General features: G+C 35.6%; 1 protein-coding gene across 5 annotated transcripts in view; it reads right to left on the bottom strand.

Annotated features, from left to right (window-relative positions):
- The window catches only part of LOC106868484 (leucine-rich repeat-containing protein 45), a 63389-nt gene that overhangs the window by 29017 nt on the left and 15849 nt on the right, over positions 1–18523 (bottom strand). For 2 of the 5 annotated variants that reach the window (XM_089356030.1, XM_014913772.3), the window contains exons 6-10: positions 17236–17414; positions 11162–11290; positions 8672–8784; positions 1861–1919; positions 12–89 (exon numbers count right to left, since the gene is read on the bottom strand). In XM_089356030.1, coding sequence (XP_089212156.1) covers positions 12–89; positions 1861–1919; positions 8672–8784; positions 11162–11290; positions 17236–17414 — 558 coding nt within the window. The remainder of the gene's footprint in view (positions 1–11; positions 90–1860; positions 1920–8671; positions 8785–11161; positions 11291–17235; positions 17415–18523) is intronic. The other 3 variants (XM_089356044.1, XM_089356039.1, XM_014913778.3) reach the window with 3 other exon arrangements.

Below are 18523 nucleotides of genomic sequence, written 5' to 3'. Positions count from 1 at the left end.
TGGTAACTTACTTAGAGAAGAGTTCATTAAATGCTTGATTTTTTTCTTTGAGCGTTTCCTTCAGTTGCATTAACTGATGGCCTGAATTCCTGAAAACAATTAAAATATAACAATCGGGACATTCATCCTTATTCATGTATATTTTTTACTTCTTTTTGTCTGTTTTATACTTTATTTTTTATATAACTAATTCAGCTCACTCAATCTTTCTTCAGGAATATATGAAAACCTTGCTACAAAAATTGAGTAAATTGAAAAAAAAAAAAAAATTAGAGATGGAAAGTTTTCATTGCGTATTTACTGTAACCTTGATCAACCTAAGTCCTGGTTAAGTAAAATATTTTATCAATTATTTTATAATTAGCTTTTAGTTTTCATTTATTTTTCTAAATTTTCTCCAGGAATTCTGACAACAATATCTTTGTCAAACGGGGAAACATTAAACTGCTGCTAATAATAATGATATAAATAACCACTCTGACAATAACAATAATTCTTACTTTGGAAATTGGATTCTTCTGAATCAATGAAGCATTTGACTAGGTTTTTGTCTTATTCTAAATCTGATGCATCTTACAGTCAAGAAACCCAAAAGACAATTTAGTTGAAACAAATTGAGGAATAAAAGAATACATATCACTATATCAATACTCCAAATTATATTTTTTCTTTTGATCATCACCATTACTAGGACGTTTAAACCCTTTTGACACCAAGCCACCTGAAACCGCCTCTGGCTCTGTAGTACAAATGACTTATTTTCAAAAGTTCTGAATTAAAATCTTCCACCAAACCTTAGTCACAATTTATGTTCCTAACACTAGTTTAATGACAACTAAGTTATTTTACTAAATTCCTTGTTATATTTAAAATTAACTGAAAGAAATTTAGTTTTTGGTTACTTATCCCAAAATGCACCTAGTTTTATCAGCTTTGAATGTATATAAGATTAATTTGAATTAAAAACTAAACCAGAGAATTGTAGCTGGCTGAATTAGAAGCTGACCAACCTGTCAGTCAGATAGCTTATAGGTTACATTTTATCATCAATGCTATAATATATACCTGATAAAGAAGGTGGTGAGCTGGCAGAATCATTAGCAAGCTGGGCAAAATGCTTAGCAGCATTTCGTCTGACTATCTATGTTCAAATTTCACCAAAGTCAACTTTGCCTTTCATACTTTCAGGGTCAATAAAATATGTACCAATTGAGCACTAGGGTCAGTGTAAATGACTAACCCCTACCGTTGAAATTACTGGTCTTGTGCCAAAATTTGAAACCTATGTATATATATATATATATATATATATATACCCAATAAAATTATTTAACTTATCAATCCACCTAAAGTTTGAATATAAATTTGTTACTTCCATCATTTGATAACTTGAAAACTAGAATTTGCTCTGCTGCTGAGGTTAACTTTGTCTTCCATCCTTTCAAGGTCAATAAAGTAAAGTACTTAAGATGGTAAGCTGGTAGAATTGTTAGCATGCTGGGCAAAAGGCTTAGCAGCATTTTGTCTGTCTTTATGTTCTGAGTTCAAATGCTGCTGAGGCTGACTTTGCCGTTCATCATATCAGGGTCAATAAAATAAGTACCAGTCAGGCACTGGGGGCAATGTAATCAATTAGCCCCTCCACCAAACTTGCTTTGTGCCAAAAATTTGAAACCAATAAACTAATGTACCGGTCAAATATTGGCATTGATGCAGGCCTTGTATCAAAATTTGAAAGAATTATTATAGTCCAAAGGTTATAAGCAGTTACTTTTTGTTAAAAATCTCTAGATCAGAAATTAGCAAGGGAGGTGGGGAAGACGAAGAGAAAGAAATGAGAAAAAAAACAAGTTGAATTACCGTTTTTCGTGATTTAAGTACTCTTGTGTGCAGGATAATTTGTCCATCAAATTTAATACCTGTATAAAAATAATGGCTATATAAGGATGGATTAAGACAGATTCCTGCAATAGTTTATTTCAACAAAGAAAAAAACTGTAAAGGGAAAAATAGTACTGCACAATTCTACATATAATACAATCACTAAAATGAAAATTAGGGACGTCTATAATACATGATATTAAGGCAATGTTTTCCCATTCAATTTTATTAAGGAAAAAAACATAATGTAATAAAGCTTTATCAGTTTGAAAATTATTATTATTTTTATTATTGATCAATTTATTTTTATATAAAACAAAATACTAAACAATATGTTGCATTATAGTAGGTCATCTGCTTATGTAATTGTTGTATCCTCCATTTCCAATGTTGTGGTACCAACACGATAATGTGACAGATGGTTTAGATGTGCTATGCCAGTGTTGTAACAATAGACCAGATAACAATGCAGCCATAATAATGTAACACTCCAACAATCTCTTCAGTGAACTCACTCGAATTAACACACACAGACTTCACTCTGATTGCTACTATTTATAATTACTTGTTCCAGTCTATTTCTTGCAAGGAGGTGTCGTGACTCTCATCACATCTCCCCCTTTGAGATTTTGACTTCCATAAGAAGTGAAATTTATTTTCTTTTTTCTTTTTCCAGCACCTCTCCTTCTTTAATTTTTTTTTTTTTTTTTTGCAAATTTAATATCTTTTTCATTTTGGCATCATTTCTAAGTGTTATTTCTAAAGCGGTGAACTGGCAGATTTATCCTTATTGTCTGCTACTATGTTCTGAGTTCAAGTTCCGCTGAGGTCGACTTTGCCTTTCATCCTTTCAGGGTTGATAAATTAAGTACCAGTGAGACACTGGGGTCGATGTGATCAACTAGTCCCCTCCCCACAAATTATTACATTATTCGAGACCTTGTGCCTCCAGTAGAAAGGATTATTTCTAAGTGTACAGTCTGTTTACTTTTTCTACTGCTGCTTCTACAAGGCTCAATCTCTTTTGGGGCTGGCACCTAAAACATGTCACAGCAGACTTCCATTGGTATTTTCTTTCATTTTTCAGTATGTCTCGTCTTTTATTGGTTTAGGTGTCTCTTATGTTCCCATGTTGTCCTTTAATTACATACATCATGTTTCCTAATCTTTTAGTTACAAAACCATCCTACCAGCCTTCTTTACCATTTTTGTAAATTTAAAATGAACTTTTATCTCCTACTTCAAAATGTTTTGTTGCCTTTTCTGTATTTCTTTTAAATATATTTTTTCCTGGCAATAATTTATTGAAGATCAATTTTATTTTTTGCGCAAACATTACCTCTACCGGAGACTTTCCTAAACTGATATATTCTGAAGAATTTTGTTAACGCCTCGTCATTTCCTACGTCATACTTTGCTTTTTTTAACACTCGCTTGAAAGTATCAATGAATCTTTCTACTGCCTGTTTGACTTCAAGTAGTAGAGTAGGATAAAAATATGCTTTATTGCATGTATTTTGCAGAAAGTTTTGAATCTACAACCTGTAAATTGTTTTCCATTATTTGATACTAATGTGTCTGGAACACCGTATCAGGCAAATAATTCATACAGGAACTTTATTGTTGTCTTTGTGTTTGGTTTATTGCACCTGCATACCTCTGTCCACTTTGTACTGTTATCAACAACAATTAGATAGTATGCGTCATTCACCAGTCCAGCATAGTCAATATGTACCCTGGACCATGAACTATCCATCTCAGGCCATGATTGGTATTTCACTGGTGGTGCCTTAGCTGCTAGCGCACACCCCTACAAGATTTTACTACATTTTCAATGTCCTGGTCCAATGATGGCCAATATACATAGCCCCTCATTAAAGCTTTATTCTCAGCATTCCCAGGTGTCTACTGAGGAATTCCTGCAATACTTGTTTCTGTAGAGCAGTTGGTACTACCACTCTTTGCGTGTACATTAAAACATCATTGCATAGTGAAAAATTATTTCAATTTGTATTTTCATTTTGCTTATTTTTCAACATTTGTTTCATACTTGTAATGTAATTATCCTCTGCGGATTTCATTTTTATATCATGTGCTTTCACTGGTAGTTTGTGAATAACATTACACATAATACTTTTTATTTCATTTTCTGACTGCAATGAGGCCATCGGTTCTGCATTTTGAGGAATTAGTCATACTCCGCATGACCAATTTTTTTCAACAGAATATACTGCATCTTAAAATTTTAGTTTAGCAATATTGTACCCTGGCATTGTAGTCGGTTTGCTGTATGGGTAAGCAATCCCTTTTCTGACCCAAAATTTGATGGTAATGGTTGATGGTTGGTTTGTAGCCAAAAAATTCTAGCAAGTAGAAATTTGTTAAATTTTTTTACCACAAAAATAATCGATAGAGCCTCCTTCTCTATCTGACTATTCTTTTTCCCTGATGCTAACAGCGAATGTGAAGCATGAACTACTGGCTTCATACTTCCATCTTTATACTTGTGTAGCAAGACTGCTTCTATTCCATAATCCGAAGCATCTGAAGCTACGACAATGTCCGTTTCAGGATTGAAATGGGCTAGCGACAAATTAGAAATTAGTATTTTTTCTATCTCTTTGAATGCATTTTGACACTTTACCAACTAATTCCATTTTACTTCTTTTTTCAGTAAATCGTTTAATGGTGCTCTCAATTTATGCATGTTAGGAATGTAATTTTGATAGTAAATTACTAGCCCAAGGAAAGCTTGTAATGTCACAATGTTATGTGGGGGGGGGGGCATATCTTTAATTGTATCTATCCTTGACAGGTCAGGACGTCTTCCATTTTTATCAATAATTTGCCCTAAGTATTTGATGTTTGGCAAAAAGAACCCACATTTCTCTTTACTCAGAGTGAACCTGTAGTCCCTTATATTTTCAAACACAGCTTTTATATGCTCAACATGCTGATCATGCAAATTACTTTTAATGAATATGTCATCCAGGTATGAAGTTGCAAACTGACAGTCCACCAGCATCGCATCCATAACCTGTTGAAATATTGCAGATGTGACCTTCAGACCAAAAGGCAATCTATTATATTTGTACAAACCTCTGTGTATTTACTGTTAGAAGCTTTGAACATTCCTCGTCAACCTTTATTTGCAGATATGCCTCAGACAAATCCAATTTTGAGACTATTTTGCCTCCATTTAATTTTGCAAAAATATCCTCTGGAGTAGGAAGTGGATAGAGAAATGTCTTTAAACTGTCATTCAGACTTGTAGAAAAATCAGCACACAGCCTAATTTTGTTGTTTTTTTTTAAACACACAATAGGTGCTACCTATTTAGAGTAATCCACTTTTTTGATAATTCCACATTTTTTGAGTCTGTCTAACTCTTCATCTACATTTCTTATTGCAGCAAATGGTACTTTTCTATTAGATTCGAATACTGGCACAGCGTTTAATTGAAAACACGCTTCAGTCTTTTTACATAGACCTAACAGTACTTAGGGAAACATCTTTTTAAATTTTCTCTTCAATTCCTCACATGGCTTATTTTTAGAGGGACAACAAATAATGTTTTTATGGTAGAGACTTAACCCTTTCGTTACTATATTTCTGACCAAAATACACCCCTCATGAGTTTCAATTAAATTCTAAAATAATCATGAATTTAGACTAGTCTCATTAAACACCTGTAACTTTTTTATTTATCAACATATTAATGTGATATTTGGAACATAATTAAAGAAAGGGTTCTTAATCAATTCTATTGCATAATTTTTGTCTCAAAGTTCTCCATGTACTGGGGGTGGGGTGTACTGCTAGTGTCTCTCACATGTAAATATTGGTTCAGCTTCACGAATCGTACTCGTTCATAATACTGGAAATATATTCATTTCCAAAAGGTTCCTGATCGCTCCAGTAATTTGTTATTCTGGGTAACTGTCTAATACCCATAATAATATTTATGGCAAAAAATGCCCGTATTTCATCTACAGTTGCAGGAAACCACAAGCTATCTTTTTTTTCCGGCTTGTTTGCATTCTGCGTAACGGTTTGTTTCCGCAGTAATCATTTCAAACAAGCATGAAAAAGAAGTCTAAAGGTTTCGCTTCCTGAGAAAGACTATGGGTAGACCCTGTTTCCTCAGAAAAATTGTTACTAAAAATAATTTTTTAATCTTTTTCTGGTGTAAAATCATCCTTGCTGTCGCCGTTGCTGTTTTCAGAATCGCTGCTTTCAGTTTCAGATACAGAAATATCCGATTCATTATCGTTCACCACGTGCTTTTGTAGCTCATTCATTCTTTTCTTCGATATCTCCATATCTTCTGTTGAAAAACCTTCAAATTCGGAATCACTGCTTGATAGCATGAAATTCCTCTCCATCTTCAAAGTTGAAAAAAATTAACGCCGCAAAAAATGTGGAAAAAAATCTTCCAAAATTCACTGAGTTCAAATATCATGCCAAACAATGTGGGAGACAATAACTCAACTGTTTGCAAAGTGAAATCAGGTGTTTTAACGAATGTACTAACGAGATTTGGGTTCAAATATACATTTAAATAACAATGGGTACGCTCGGACGGCTACAGCCGGGTTAGTCTTATGAACCAAAAAATTTTTCAGCCGGCTACGGCCGGGTTAGTAATGAAAGGGTTAAGGGAGGTGCCATAAGTCAAACAACTCCAACCAGTCTGTACTGAACAGATTGATTACATTCTTTACAAATGAAAACTTTCGCCTGGCACATTTTTCCTTGAAATGTGACATAATTCCACATTTCATCTACAAAGTGTAATTTGTTTCCCATCAGGCCACGTGCAGTTTTTGCTGTTTTTCTTAACATAGGTTTCCCTATTTTCTTCCATGAGTTGGTGATTATGATTGAAATCTCACTACCAGTATCCAGTTATAATTTAACATTTACTCCATTTACTTTTACGTGTACAAATTTCCTTATTTGGGAGTTGATTTTACTTTATGCTGAGAGCACTTTAGAATTTTTTACATTTGACCTTCATACTTTTATTCTGCAGTGTGAACTCTTGTGTTCAGATTTTTGACAACTGTAACATTTTTGGTTTTTAAAAGGACAATCCTTTCTGAAATGTAGGCCTCCACATCTGTAACATGGATTAGGACCTAGCAATCTTCTTTGGTTATACTTTCTTGGTCAACATATCTGTATTTTTGAAAAATCCTTTTCTTGAATTTTTTTTATGTTGTGTTTCAGGTTTAACATCCTTTGATACTCTTCTGTAACAGCCTACAGGGTTAAATCTTAGTTTGCTTGTTCAAATTTTGAAAGAATTCTTGCCCGTATTTCTGTATCTCCATTTGCTGTAAGGCCTTGTACAAAAATGAGGCACTTAAACATCTCTGGAGTAAGTTCTTTAAGTTTAAAACTTTCACACATTCTCTTGATTGTTCCTGCATATATAATAAAGTCATAATCCTCTTTTTTAGTTAAATTCCAACAATCCATTTGAGTGTTAAATAAAGAAGTTTTATCACTGAACATGTTAGACAGTAATTTGATTGTTTCTAAAAATAAAATTCACTAGACTTTTTGGGCAATACGAAATTACAGTATCGATCATACTCAGATAGAGCTAATTTACATAATAATAACCTTACTTTTTTTCATCCGACAATGTCTTGCAATCTTCCTTAAAAATCTCCTCATACCTTCTATAGTATGCTGCAAAAGTTATACCCTCCTCTGGGTTATATCTGAATTCTGTTATGAAGTTCAATTCACCGTCTGGTGAAAACAAACTTGCTACATTTTTGGACTTCTTTGCGTATAGCTCCAATAATTGTTGTTGTTGTTGTTGTTGTTGTACTAGTGGCTTCTGCAACACCTGTTGCTATTCTTGTTGTTGCTTTTGCAACTGTATTATAGAAGCTAGTAGGTCTTTCATTTAACAAGTTGTATCACAGACAAATTGTTAAATAACCTACATGAGCTTCGAAACCCTCATCGCCGGATGCTGTATCCTCTGTCTCCAATGTTGTGCACCGACACAATATTGTGATGGATGGTTTAGATACACTATATCAGTGTTGTAACAATAAACAAGATAATGATGCAGGCATAATAACAACATAACAGTCTAACAATCAATATTCCAAACAAACTAATCAACTGATACACACAAGCTTCACTCTGACCGCTACTACTTATTATCACTTGGTCCAGTCTATTTCTTGCAAGGGGGAATTGTGACTCTCATCACAACAGTAATAGTTGTGAAACATTGCAGCTTATAGATTGTATTATAAGCTTTTAAACCAATTTGAATCCCAAAATCAAGATGTGTATTATACATGGTGGCATACTATATGTGAACTTTTACAGTATCAGCATAGAATCTTTAAAAATATTAAAATTTGAATTTGATGCACCACGTCTTAGCTTAAGTACATTTCTGAGCACACAGTGACATTTAAAGTACTTAAGATGGAAATGTATCAAAGCCAACACAAGTGAAAGTTTATGCTTTACAAACAACATTCCCATATTTATCAGTCAAATTACACCTGTTTTGTTGATAATGCACATATAACAGGAATTATGGTTTTAGAAGACATCTGACCTCTACAACCTTGTCTGACAGAGAAATATACCTGTAGTAGTAGGATGAGATCTGAGAATGTTGGATTCCAGACAGGTTCCATGGCACAGAATATAGAGAAATGGTAATGCATCACATTACAGTCCTGCCTAACCTATATTAGCATGAAAAAATGAATACATCACTATTGTTGCTAAAGGTAAATAAAATTACCTGCTTTTTATTTTCAGATTCTAGATGTCGATACTGCTTACACAAAATATGTGTTTTATGTTTACAGTTGGTTTTCATAAGCTGAAGCTTCTGATTGCACAGAAGAGAAGACTCTACAATATAAATTTAAAATGGATTGAATACTTCTATTATAAAACTATTGGAATTGTCCTATCATTATTAGAAACATCAAGTTGTCTTATCATTATTAGAAACTCCATAAGGTGTACCTGGTGTAAGCTATGGACACATAAGAGGTGCAGCAATATCAGAGGAAGGTTATCAGGGAAAATAGTTTTTGTATGTGGAAGGTGCACAGGTACAATTAACGCCATAAATGTACAGAAAATAGATTCCATCATATGCCGGGGGAAAACTAGAAGTAGTCAATAGTCTCCGTTATCTAGGTGACCAGGTTAGTAACGGGGATGGATGCTCTGAGAGCATAGCTGCTAGAATACGAATAGGCTGGACAAAATTCAGAGAGCTCCTACCTCTGCTGATAACAAAGGGCCTCTCACTCAGAGTGAAAGGTAGATTGTATGATGCCTGTGTACAAACAGCCATGCTACACAGTAGTGAAACATGGGCTGTGACTGCTGAGGACATGCGTAGTCTTGAAAGAAATAAAGCTAGTATGCTTCACTGGATGTGTAATGTCAGTGTGCATGTAGGACAGAGTGTAAGCGTCCTGAGAGAAAAGTTGGGTACAAGAGGCATTAGATGTGGTGTGCAAGAGAGAAGACTGTGCTGGTATGGTCATGTGATGTGTATGGACAAGGACAGTTGAACAAAGAAGTGTCGCACTCTAATGGTGGAGGAAACCTGTGGAGGAGGTAGACCCAGGAAGACATGGGACAAGATGGTGAAGCACAATCTCCGAATGTTGGCCTCATGGAGGCAATGACAAGCAACCTTTGGCAAAAAGCTGTGCTTAAGAAGACCCATCAAGCCAAGTGAGATCGTAACTGGCCCATTAAAAGCACCTTTCAAACATTAGGCGATATGTTGTGTTTGTGAAGACCTGTCGAGCCAAGTGAAATCATAGTTGTGGCCAATGCCAGTGCCATCTGACTGACACCTGTGCTGGTGGCATGTAAAAAGCACCATTCAAGAGTTGGGCTTCACGGAGGCAGTGATAGGTGACTGAGACCTTTGGCAATATAACATGCTCTGTAGACCTATCAAGCCAAGTAAGACCATAGTCATGGCTGATGTCAGTGTCAGGTTAATGGCACCTATGCCAGTGGCACATAAAAAAACACCCACTACACTCTTGGAGTGGTTGGCATTAGAAAGGGCATCCAGCTGTAGAAACCATGCCAAATCAGATCAGAATCTGGTGCAACTCTCTGGCTTATCAGGTTTCAGTCAAACCGTCCAACCCATGCCAGCATGGAAAATGAATGTTAAATGATGATGATGATTGTAAAGACACTTCTTTAACATTTGTACAATTTGAATATGAAGTATTTATCTAAGTTTAGTCATTAATCTTATATCTGTTTCACTTTTTTTTATCAAGTGCTAGACACAGCTGAAATAAAACTAAATCATAACAACTAACTGGAAGCCTCCTTATTTTCTCAGTAGCAATCTCTGATATTTTTTCTTGCTGGGACAGAAGTATTCTTATAAATAATAGTTGCTCACTCATTTGTAATAGATTTGTTATAGTTTATTGCATCTATTTCAAGTTCAAATCCCAGAAATGAAGATTCTTTTTTCCATTTTATGATTCTGAAGACAAATAAAAGAAGTTGCACTAAAATACAGGGGTTGGGTGCTAGTGAAGACCTTCCAGCCTTCAGCTGGCATATCTTTGCTGTTTTACTTGGTGAAGTGTGGACAGGCCCAAAACTGTGTCTGTGTCTACTTACAACTACATGGGCATCTAAAACCATACTATCAAAAGCATGGTATATACTGATTGTAAGTCATTCTTGATAGCATGTTAAGGCTGTTGGAAACAGATACCAGCATCCCAGGCTTAGGAAGATATATTTACCATCAGCTCATTACTATAAAAACAAGCTCCAGGCAGTGACTCTAAAAAGCTCTTCAATACTTAAAAGAAATTTTTCTAAGTGTATCAACATATATGTGTTTAGTCGAATTTACATAAATAAATAATATTTATGGATATATATTTATCCATAAGTATATATGGATAAATATACATTTATACATATTCATTTTCTGAAAATAAGACGCTCCAATACATCTTTTGTATCTCATTCATGTGGCACATAAAAGCACCCACTACACTCTCAGAGTGGTTGGCGTTAGGAAGGGAATCCAACTGTAGAAACTCTGCCAAATCAAATTGGAGCCTGGTGTAGCCATCCAGTTCACCAGTCCTCAGTCAAATCGTCCAACCCATGCTAGCATGGAAAGCGGACGTTAAACGATGATGATGAATTATATCTCTGAAATATTTTCCAATTATTATTTTTTTAAATAATGAAATCAAAGAATACTTATACATACCAATGGAGGAAACAATGTCACAAGGAATGTCGTTACCAGCTAAGTCTATTTTTAACAAGGTTTTATTAACATGAAGAAGATCAAGCAGGGCACGCCCACCTGTTAAACCAACTTTATTCCATTTTAAATCTGAAAAGGTGTTAGTAGATGATTATGCATTCATATAATACATTTCAAAAGATAACTATCTGGGTTTTTTTTAACAATTTATTATTATTTTTATTATAATTATTATTATTATTATCATTATTATTATTATTATTATTATTATTATTACTACTATTATTATTATCATCATCATTATTATTATTATTATTATTATTAAATATGTATACTTAGTGGAGATTCTCTATGTGTTTGTATCAATTTTTCTATGAGTCAGATGGTTTTACAAATTTTGGTATTTCCCCAAGAATTTTTAGTGTATTTTAACAAGTCTACATTTTAACAAGTCAACTACTAATTTAGATCAGTAAATATTTTCATAAAATAACTGGAGGTAAGTAGAATATAGGAACAGCAGAATAGCTGTAAAAGAATCTACTAATATATAATTCTCTTGTGTTTTTGTCCATCACAAGAGATGACTGATGAAGGAAGGGGTGATGACAAACTGAAAGGTGTCTGTGTGTATATGTATAGTGGATTGGCTTACACACATTGGTTGTCATTATTATGTGGATGTTTGTGTGTTGTATGAGTGTGTGTGTGTATGTGTAAAATATATTTATATATATTTGAGTGAGTGTATATGTGTTCATGTATGTTTGTTTAGAAAGATACATAGAAAATAGAATTACAGACACACATGCATTTACACATACATATATATAAACAGACACACTTAAAAAGGAAGGAAGGGGGCTGTGACAAAGAATAGAAAACAACTGCATTCACTACAGACTGTGCTACTCATACATATAAATGCACACACACACACACACACACACACACACAGAGTTGAAGGGCTGTTTGATTTTATTTTTCCACTGTTTGTATCCTTTTTATATATAGAATACTACAATTAACTGTCATTTTTGACAGCATGGGGCCAGCTATACATAAATAATGACCTTGCATTAAAAAGTTGATTCATATTCTCAACAATATTACGCCTCTCTTACTAATTAGATTCAGTTATTTAATGAAAAACTATAAAGTACTCTTAGTTATAAAAATCTTTAAAAATGAGCATCAGCATGCATAAAAGCTAAGGTAGAATTAAATATGTGGCAAGAAAAAACATAAGTGGACAACTATTATTTTGTCATAAGTATGGAAAAAGATTCCCAGCATGTTTCTTTCAATGAAAACATTATTTGATGAGTAATATTTTGTAATTGACTAAGGTGGCAAGCTGGCAGGATTGCAAGCATGTGGGCAAAATGCTTGGTGACATTTCGTCCATTTTTATGTCCTGAATTCAAGGGTGACTTTGCCTTTCATCCTTTCAGAGTTGATAAAATAAGTAGCAGTTGAGAACTGGGGATTTAACCCCTCTTACAAAATTTCTGGCCTTGTGTCAAAATTTTAAACCAATATTTTGTATATGACTAATTTTATTATTTTCTCATTCCTCATTAAACTTTTTATTGCACCATACATTACATATACTGACAGTTATATCCCTCCTCTTTATTATGCAGTTGGCATCCATGAATTATTCAATTTCTAAAATCTGTGAAAGCTTAGATGAGTGGTGTCAATAGAAATGAAGCTAACAAAATAAATTCATACTCAGAATAAGCACACAAATTAGTTTCAAACTTAACTAAATGATTCTGAAACCTTATTTAGAGATTGCTACAACATATTTACATTGAACTGTCCATTCTCATTCACCACTCATAGAATCTTCCTGTTTGCTGGAAAGTGGATAAAGGATTCTAGCTTCAACTTCCAGTACTTTACTTTTGTCCACTAAGTTACTTCCTTTGTATTTGTCAAGCTATCCAATGTAGTACAACACTATCCAGCTATACAAGATACTGAAGCAGAATATATATATTCTTTTTCATTGTCGTGTATATTAAGGCTGGACCTGATATTCACTGCACTTTCTTTAATTTAGCAAGCTATAAAATAATTTTTTAGGAAGTTAATTGCAAGAGACTTATGTCATATCCCCAGTGAAATTTATCTCACATCAGCTTCACATTAATCATCACCATCATCGTTGTTTAACGTCCACTTTCCATGTTGGCATGGGTTGGACAGTTTGATTGAGGGCTGGCAAGCCAGATGGCTGCACTAGGCTCCAATCTGATCTGGCAAAGTTTCTACAGCTGGATGCCCTTCCTAATGCCAACCACTCCGAGAGTGTAGTGGGTGCTTTTTATGTGACACCAGCACGAGGGCCAGTCAGGTGGTACTGGCATCAACCACACATGAATGGTTCTTTTTACGTGCCACCGACACGGGAGCCAGTCAGGCAGTACAGTCATTGGCCACGACAATGACTTCACTTGACTCGACAGGTCTTCGCAAGCGCAGTTTATTGCCCAAGGATTGAAGAGTATTCTTAAATGGGCTGGTTATGCTGCACTGGCATAGGCTATGGTTATGGTCTCACTTAGCTTGCCGGGTCTTCTTAAGCACAGCATATCTCAAAAGGTCTCAGTCACTTGTCCATTGCCTCCGTGAGGCCCTACGTTCAAAGGTTGTGCTTCACCACGGTCTACCTCTTTCACAGGTTCCCTCTTCTGCTAGGGTGTGACACTTTTTCACATAGCTGTCTTCATCCATACACAACACATGACCATAACAGCACAGTCGTCTCTCTTGTACATTACATCTGATGCTTTTTATGTCTCAGAGTGCTTACACTCTGTCATGTATGCACACTGACATTACACATCCAATGGAGCACACTAGCTTCATTCCTTGCGCATGTCCTCAGCAGTCACGGCCCATGTTTCACTGCTATGTAACATGGCTGTTTGCACGCAAGTGTCATACAGTCTACTTTTTACTCTGAGTGAGAGGCCCATTGTCACCAGCAGAGGTAGGAGCTCTCTGAACTTTGCCCAGGCTATTCTTATTCTAGCAGCTACACTCTCAGATCATCCACCCTCACTACTGACTTGGTCACCTAGGTAATGTAAGCTATCAACTACTTATAGTTTTTCCCCCTGGCATGTGACGGAAGCTGTCTTCTACACATTTTCAGTGTTTATTGCACCTGAGCATTTGCCACACACAAAAACTATCTTCTCAGTTAGCCTTCCTTTGATATTGCTGCACCTCTTATGTGTCCATAGCTTACACCGAGTACATCATATGAAATTTCTACCTACGCCTTTTCTACAGATCAAGCAGGGCCATCTACCTGAAGGGGTTTGTGATTTGTCTGCCTTCCTACTTATTAAGACTTTGGTTTTTGTTTCCACACCTGAAACTTCTCCTCTAGTTCTCATAGTGACTCAGCTATTAGAGCAAGGACATCAGCATAGAGAAGCTCCCAGGGGCATCCTGTCTTGAATTGCCTGGAGGACTATGATGAATAAGAAGGGGCTGAGGACTGATACTTGGTGGACCCCTACCCCTACCTGGAATTCTTCACTATACTCATTGCCAACCCTCACCTTACTGACAGCATTCCTATACATGGCTTGTATGGCTCTCACTAACCACTCATCTATTCCTAGTTTCCACACTGACCACCTGATAACGGATTGGAGGACCCTGTCAAAGGCTTTCTCCATGTCAATGAAAGCCAGGGACAGAGGTTTATCCTTGGCTAGGTATTTCTCCTGCAGCTGTCTTACCAGAAATATAGCATCAGTGATGCTTTTCCCTGGCACAAACTCAAACTGCATCTCATGTAAACTAACTCTCTCCCTTATTTGTTGGGCTATGACCCTCTCCACGACTTTCATTACCTGATCCAACAACTTGATACCTCTGTAATTATTCGTACCTAATGTAGCAGTTTACTATGGTGCTGCTACACCAGTCTTTGGGTATGACTCTTTCATATCCTGGTTCGTAATACGGGTGACTAGACTATAGCTGACACTGCCAGATATTTTAAGCATCTCTGCAATGATTCCTGATGGACCAGAGGCTTTCCCTGTCTTCATACCCTTAATTGCTTTATCTACCAAGGTACTGCCAATTAGGATATCTGGTCCCTCTGTTAGGTCAACATTCAGCAGACTCTCTTTCTCCCATTCATTCTCTTCATTTAGCAACCTTTCATAGTGGTATCTCTAAGTCTCTCTCATTAAATGCAAGTGAGCCATCATCCATGCGGACACACTTCTCTCCTATGATATCATGATTCTCTCTCACACACTGTCTTGCAACAAGAAACACTTCAAGTCTCTGGTCCTCATGATGCAGAATATTGGTAATTTTTTTCTTATCTGCTTCCCCTCTGGCTAAGTAAACCTGTCTCATAGCTTCCCTTTTGGCAATTTGATGCAATTTCCTGCTACCACTGTTCTTCCAGTCCTTCCATGCCTGTTTCTTTTCCTTAATGGCCCTGTCAACTACATTGTTCCACCACCACGTTACTTTGGATTATGAGGGGATTTTGCACCATCCACAGATCTGATCAGTAACCCTCAACAGGTTGTCCTACAGGAACCTCCAGTTGTCTTCCACATCATGTGATGCCATATCCTCCTCTATTTTGTCAAAAGCTTCAAGTAATATGTCTCTAAATCTCTGTCCATTTGCGAGATCCTTAAGCTTCCAGACTTCTATGCTGGTTGTCTTCTGGGCATCCATCTAGCCCTGATCCTGAAGTTGTTAACTACTAATCAATGTTGCGGGGTGCATTCTTCACCTGGGAAGGTTTTTGACATTTATAAGTAGGCATCCTTCCCGTTTCCTGGTGAGGATGTAGTCAATTTGATTAGTGTGTCCACCAGATCGGTAGGTGAATAGGTGACTGGCAGGTTTCCTGAAGTTAGTATTACAACCGATAACATTTGCATTGCAGAACTCCAGCAGCCTGGTCCCCTCCTCATTGGGGGAATCAAAACCATAGCCTCCATGTATGCCAAGGAAGCCCCTTGCATGTTGTCCAACATGCCCATTGATGTTGCCAGCCACAAAGTGAAGGTCCCTGTCATTCATCAATGAGGTAGTCTGCAAGAGGGTGTCATAAAATCAGTCTTTCTGTTCATCAGGTAGCCTTGGCTGAGGGGCATAAGCCAAGATAATGGTTGCTAACCCATGTTGCAACACTAATCTAATCTTAAGTATTCTATCACAGACTCTGACTACTTCAATTATCTTATCAAATCATTTCTCCACAAGAAGTATACCCACACACCTGACCCCGTCAGTGTTCCCTGACCAGAAAATCTTATACCTATGTTCTTTGCATGTGAGGAACCTAGCAGAACTTCCTCTCCACCTTACTTCTTGGATGCAGCACGAATCTACATGTCTCTGTTCAAGTATATATATAAAAGGGTAGCAAAAACCATACAGAGTTATACTACCAGTGGCCTAGCATGTAAAAAAGTCAATAGACAACATATTCCATATAAAGTATAAGAGAAATTACCCATAACAGGTAACTTCTAAACGCCAGAAAACAGTCATAAATGACTGAAAACCACAAAGTGAAACATTTCAAAGGGAAGAAAAAAATAAAAACTTTTACCTTATTTTTAACGGTTAGACCTATAGGTTTCGAATTTTTTAGTAAATAAAGTAATTTACTAGGCATGTAGAAGTTACCTGTTATAGGTAATTTCTCTTATAGTTTATATGTCTCTGTTCAAGCATAACAACAATCTCACCAGACCTACTTTTGCTACCTCTGAGGGTGTGGGAGGTGTGGGCCCTTGAGACCCTGGGATGGAGGACAGTAGAACTCATAAACTTACAATAGCCTTCAACCTGCAAACACTTCACTATCATTTTATGTGCTACATAACCACTACATTACATAGGAGATAAACCCCATCATAACTACTTAATGATAATTAAATGATAATTATAATTACACAAATGATATCTATGATTGCTGAATTGAATACTAACATTATTTAAATGATGATTATAGTTATTCAAATAATAATTAAATTACTTAAATGTTAATGATAATTACTTACCAATGACTTGAAGGGTCTTGTTTGTTGATAATGCTTCTGCCAGCTGTTTGGTTCCATGGTGGGTGACCTGGTTATTTCTGATATCAAGTCGCTTGAGGTTGCAGTTAGCTTGAAGACCATCACAAAATACAATGAATGGTGTTTCCAGTATGCCAAGGTCATTCCATTCAAGACAAAGACTTGATGCAGGAGGATATAAAATTCATTTAGTAAATAACAAAGTAATGCTTAACACAAACTGTTTAAATAATTACAGTGTTTACATCAGGCTGTCATACTACCATTACATATATTTCTTATTGGTGCTGCTAGTGAAGATGACAATGGCTGTGAAACTGATGGAAATGTTGATGGTGGCTGCAGTAAGGATGATGCTAGCTAAAATTATGACAATAAATTATCTAATTTTCGTGAAATGATGAACCTTTTATTAAATAGGCTACAAATTATTGTTGTTATTTTAGTAGTTTCAACCAGTTCTGATTTAGTCAATTTTTCTTCAAGCTTTACCATAACTTACAGAAATTGTCTACGGACAGAGTTTTCAACTGCTGTCTGTGTCTTTGCTGTGGACTAAATTAAGAAGCTAAATATGTTTTATCATTTAAAATACTTTACTGTTAATAATAAGAAAACAATTTTCATACTACCCAATTTTTGTTTTCTTTTAAAATCAATATTTTTTAATGGTTTATTTAAAACATGTCAAGTAAATAGTTCAAAATTTACGTCAATTTAAGGAACATCTAAATTGATTTTCATTAGTAGTCACTATATTTGGCTGAACATGATACTAGGTTTGACTGATTTGAGTCACTGCCTCTTATTTTCAGCAGTTTTTTGTCTATAATGAAACTTATCCCAAAATAGCAAATGCTTTCTGTTTTCACAGCATAACACTTTAGACTGCATTACCTTAGCTCCAACCAGAATCTAATGTGACGTATTTAATAATTAGGGGTCATACAGTTTGTCCTTTGTAAATCTTACTACAAATGGATGGAGTGATACATATACAATTTTTCAATTCTTTCATCTCTTAAACTGGTTTAATGCTGGTGAAATACTATGGAATGCAGTGTTATTCATGAACACCTATTCTGCTGTTATTTTGACCAGAAATACATTGTATATTCCTAGCCAGATCATTACAATAAAACAGAGCCACAGTGAATTCTGCTTTTATTTCAATCTGATCTTTGTGAGTGGATAGAGGTGTTAGGTATTGTGCTGAGCTTTAATTTTCCAAGAATGTCCTAAAAATATGTAGTAAATCAAATATTAAGTC

Source organism: Octopus bimaculoides, chromosome 1, assembly GCF_046866305.1.
Source record: "Octopus bimaculoides isolate indiv1 chromosome 1, ASM4686630v1, whole genome shotgun sequence".
Classification (NCBI taxonomy): Eukaryota; Metazoa; Mollusca; class Cephalopoda; order Octopoda; family Octopodidae; genus Octopus; species Octopus bimaculoides.
Note: the sequence above shows the minus strand (reverse complement) of the source record. Positions and strands in the feature narration are given on the sequence as shown.